The 4,999-nt window shown below is 41.1% G+C and overlaps 1 protein-coding gene across 1 annotated transcript in view; it reads right to left on the reverse strand.

Moving 5' to 3' along the window:
- Positions 1 to 251: 251 nt before the first annotated feature.
- The window catches only part of Gatad1 (GATA zinc finger domain containing 1), a 9,370-nt gene continuing 4,622 nt past the window's right edge, over positions 252 to 4,999 (reverse strand). Inside the window, exons 4-5 of the mRNA XM_004646245.3 lie at positions 2,121 to 2,304; positions 252 to 528 (exon numbers count right to left, since the gene is read on the reverse strand). Coding sequence (XP_004646302.1) covers positions 338 to 528; positions 2,121 to 2,304 — 375 coding nt within the window. The 3' untranslated portion in view covers positions 252 to 337. The remainder of the gene's footprint in view (positions 529 to 2,120; positions 2,305 to 4,999) is intronic.

Below are 4,999 nucleotides of genomic sequence, written 5' to 3' on the forward strand. Positions count from 1 at the left end.
TCTCCCTGGAAATGCAGTCTTTGCCTAGAAAGATAAACATAGAGAATATTATGCCTACCTGCAACTACATTTCATTCTTTTCTGTCCCTTGTACTTTCCCAAGTGATAAGTAATAAAGTTAATGATTTCTGGATAATAAGTAAAAATCTTTTTAGTCATTTTTTCATTTAACAATTCCATGAAGGAAACAAGTAGAACATTTCATAGTAGTATAAATACAAAACAGGAGAACCAGGTAATGTTTTTCTTTCTGTGTGCCAGAGATGAAACCCAGGGCCTTACAGATCCTAGATAAGTGCTCTACCAGTAAGACACATTCCCAGCCTTAACTTTGTAACTACAAATGGTTGGCAACAGTTTCCTTAATAGTTATTGCAGGAGTGGGTCCAACATGAGTCCATATGTAACCCTTCTCTGGTCTGGTAGGGACTGTTGGAAATGGCGATGACCTTGACTTGAAATACTCAGAAGGTGCATGACAAACGAATTCCAAGTATTCCATCTTTCTTGGAAGGTCTTCCTCTGGCCCTAGAAGGCAGCCAATGGCAAGATTAAACATGTTTTTGGATGTATACCTAAGTGTCATAAAATGTGAACATTCTTAGAAACCAGGAGAAAGCACTCTGGGGTGACTTAATATTAGCCCTTGAGACATGTGCTCTGCATTACTTGTCATTTTTCTCTACTTCGACTGTCTAAGGTATATGGCATTCTTTCCAACGCATTGACTCTCCTGAGATTCTAAGCACAACACTGAACCTTCATGTAGAGTTTATACACTGTTCTAAGTGTTTTGTATGTAACGATATTTTAAATCCTTGCAATTCTCTCAGCTGGGCACTATTATTATTTCAATTTTACATATGAAAAAAGTGAGGCAAAGGACATTAAAAGATTCCTCAAAGTCCCATAGCTGATTGGCAGCAGGCAGGCCTGTGAACCCAGCTAATCTGGTTGGAGTTTTGTTCTGAATTCCACACTGTGCTGTCTCCTCCAGAACAGAGCAGCACTTCAGAGCTTGGGGATTAACAGCACGTAGGAGAGGAGCCGGGCTCGGTTCTGACATTGCACTACCTCTGCTGGGATCCTGCTCCACAGATAAGGTAAATGAAAGCCTATTGAGTTTTTAAGCAGAACTACAAGTGTTTGGCTAGGTACCAGTCTTGAAAGCAGGTGAGAACAACAATGGGATGTTACTCATCCCTGGAGCTCTCGCTAAAGGAAAAAATGTACTCCCTTTTCTCAGGATACAGAAGTAATGTGTGCTCATTAGAGAAGGAATGAAAAGCTCAGGGTAAAATACTTTCAACTGTATTAATTGGTAACTTCTTTTGAGTTTCACATCAATAACTTTGCAACCTCTTTTGACAGCCTTAAAATGATCAGAAGTACAACTGTTGTCACTTCAACCATCCATGATAAAAGGTCTAGGATAATACATGGTATATGGAAGGAGGCATAGTGTAAGACTTTACAGGACATTATCTGAAAAATAACTGTTGAATATATTTTTTAAAATAACCTAAATAATCTAGTTCCTGTGCAATAGGTTAGTTTTGTACAGTTTAACTTAGGGTCACTAAGAATAATCTTATCCACATCATTTTTGAGCAGGTATGCACAGCTCTAGCCTAAAATAACTAGTGGCACCCCAACCCCAGGTATATGAAATATGCTATCATATTTCCAACAAAGCTACCTGTTTTGTACCTAGTGTTCACTATGGACTGCATACCCTCGCCTCTAAAGTCACCTGTGAATGGCCTAGTTCCCCAACGAGATGGTACTGAAAGTGAGCTCTTCAAAGTGAAGCCCTTGATCTGACAGGATTAGTATCCCTACAAGACAGGACACTGGAGAGCTCTCTTCACAAGCACACACAACAGAAAAGGTATGAGGAAGACACAGCAGGAAGGAAGCCATCTGCACACCAGGAAATGGGGCTTCACTACCTTCCAATCCTGACAACTCCTTAGACTTGGATGCCCACCCTCCAACATCTGTCCTTCAAGCCATTCAAACTGTGGCATGTTGTCATGGCAGCTGAAGCAGACTAACACATTGCTTCCATCGGCATCAAACAGTTAACTTCAACAGAGCACACCATTTGTTCCACTCACCTATGATATAGGATGCAGGATCAAACTGATCTTTGGGGCTAGACAGAGTGGGAATGAGCCACGTCAGCGCTGCACTCTTCTCACAATACTGGTCCTGGATAAAGCCCCTGATCTGAGCATAGTAGAGCTTTCCATCTTGCTCATCGATCACAGAAACAACATCACCAATTTGGTAATACACTCCCTGGGGGAAATAGAAGATAATCTCATATTTAAAATAATAACAGAATATCATAGATTTGAATTAAACTTCCTTATTAAGAAGGCAAGTTTTCATAGTCAATAAAAGGTTTAATATGTCAATGTTTCCATTTGCTATCAATTCTAAATTTGTTTCACCTTGGAGTGAAAATTACATATACCTAATTTGCATTTGTTCTTAAAAATTCTTCGACTTTATATGCTTTTTTTTATATTTTAGGGAAGGGCCTACAAGGGTGCTCAGGGTCTCACTACTAGATCAGACTCATAGTGATCCACTTGTTTACAGCCTCCCAAGTGCTGGGATTATAAGCGCGCGCCACTACGCCCAGTCTCAATCGTATTCTCAGTGCGCCCCAGGGGCAGGGCCAGCATGGCAGGCCCGGGGATTGAACCCCTACCCCCTGCACCTGCTTGCAGGCACTTTAATCCGCTGAGCTATTTGACTGGCCCTATTGACTTTATATCCTGACAGGACTATCTCTACTTTTTTAAAAAATTTAATTTTATTTATTTATGTATTTGGTACAGGGTCTCACTATACAGCTCAGACTTGTAGTGATCCTCCTGTTTTCAGCTTCCTCAGTGCTGGGATAACAGGCATGCGCCTCCATGCCCGATTTTACTTTCTTAAGATTCCACTGTCTTAAGAGTTGTTTGGGTTCACAGGAACACTGAGTGGGAGGTACCGAGGTTTCCCCTATACTCCCTCCCTGCAAATGTATGGCCACTATTCATGTCTCCAACTGTGGTGGTACACTTGGTATGGTTGAAGAGCCTCTACTAAGACAGCATTAGTTCCTAAAGACCACAGCTGGGGTTAAGTATACAATCTTGGTGTTGTGTATTCTATGGGTTTCGGCAAATGTATAATGACATATGTCCACCATTATGGTACCACACAGAGTAGTTTCACTAGCCCAAAACATCCTGAGCTCCATGTTACTTTTTTGCCCAGACTGATTATGTTATTCAAAGACTACGTGACCTGCTGAAAACCACACAGGCAGAAATTGCAGCCTGTGCTCCTCCATCTGCTCAATGGCCTTTCTCTGTAAGACCCTGAGAATCAGTGCTCACCTACTGAGAATATACTCTACAACCTCCTCCCCAACCATTCATTCAAAAGAATTGAGACCATAAATCCAAACCAGGAGAAGTAACACAAACTCTCTGATTATAATCAGTATAAAGAAATGCATACCTTCACTTTACCGTCCATTTCCCGGACTCCCTGCTCCATATCTCTTCCACTCCATTTAGCTTTGCACCTTTCCACAACACAATTACTGGTATTTCTGGCATTCAAACCTTTCGTCTTCTTCAATTTGTTTCACTTTGAATATCCAGCTAATATCCGTACTCTATAGCTCTGCTGCCTACTCCACGCCCTCTTCTCTGGGTCTCAAAATGGAAACCCTCTCTTCTGATGATCCCTGATGGTTGATGTTCTTTCTGATGTTCTGCACTTTCCTAGGCAGGTGCACCATTCTGCACAAGCCAGAGTGCCCCTGACTGCTGCAAAACTAGATTCCTTGTTGCTTCCCAAGAAAAGGGGCTCTAGCAAGCAAGTAAAGCTGCAGGGCTATGCATCTCAACCACAAAAATGATTCTGAAAAATATTTCTAGCAATGTTCAATTTCTAGCAATGTGCAACATAAACACCTAACAGACCAGGAGTAGAAACTCATGGTGGCCCCTCCTCCACATGCCTGAGGGTGACTGCTGCATCCAATCATAAGGAATGGGTACCCCAATGCATGCCGCCACACCTTGCTAGTTCATGCCCACCACCAGCTGGTCCTTTCTCCCAGATCTAAAGTTTTAGGTTTATTTATCAAGTTTTAAGTTTACTTATCAAGTTTGAATCTATAAAAAGCTCTTTCCACATATATGAACATTACTCCCAAATTATAAATATTTGCTCATGATAGATAATCAAATATATGCTGAATATTAATAGCAAATTTTTAACAGAATAAAAGTTAAAACCACAATTTAAAGGTAATACCCAAGTAAAAGATTTTATGACAAGTAATGTCTGGCACACTGTAGGTGTTTATTAACATGTACTGTATTCAATGGGACCCTTACCTGTTGGGGATATGTTCCAAGACCCCCTAGTGGATGCCCGAAACCTGGATACTATCAAACTTCATATATTGTTTTTTCCTGTACTTACGATAAAGTTTAATTTATAAATTAGGCACAGAAATGAATTCACAATAACTAATAATGTAGAACAATCTTACTATACTGTAACAAATTAAAATTCACAAATTACTTATTTCTGCAATTTACAATTTAGTATTTTCAAACTACAGTTAACTGAACCTCAGAAAGCAGATATGCAACATCAAACAGGACTAGACATTTGAGAGAAGCAGTCCCTCATCTGCTGGCAGGAAATGTTTCAAAGTTTTTGGCTGAGAGAAGGGGATTAGGTGTAATCAGGCTGAGTTCATGGATGTGCTCTGTCATGCAGTCCTCCAGGGAGGCCACTTAGTTCTGTGCTTCATGGGCACCCATTCTCTTGCCCATCTAGCAGTCACCTCTCGAACCCCACATGGCTGGCACTGGGTTTGTTTTTTTGCGGAACCAAGGATTGAACTCAGGCCCTTGCGCTTGCCAGGCAAGCGCTTATTCTACTGAGCTATCTCCCTGGCCCCTGGCACTGC

The sequence above is a fragment of the Octodon degus genome, unplaced genomic scaffold (assembly GCF_000260255.1).
Source record: "Octodon degus isolate 3935 unplaced genomic scaffold, OctDeg1.0 scaffold00262, whole genome shotgun sequence".
NCBI lineage: Eukaryota > Metazoa > Chordata > Mammalia > Rodentia > Octodontidae > Octodon > Octodon degus.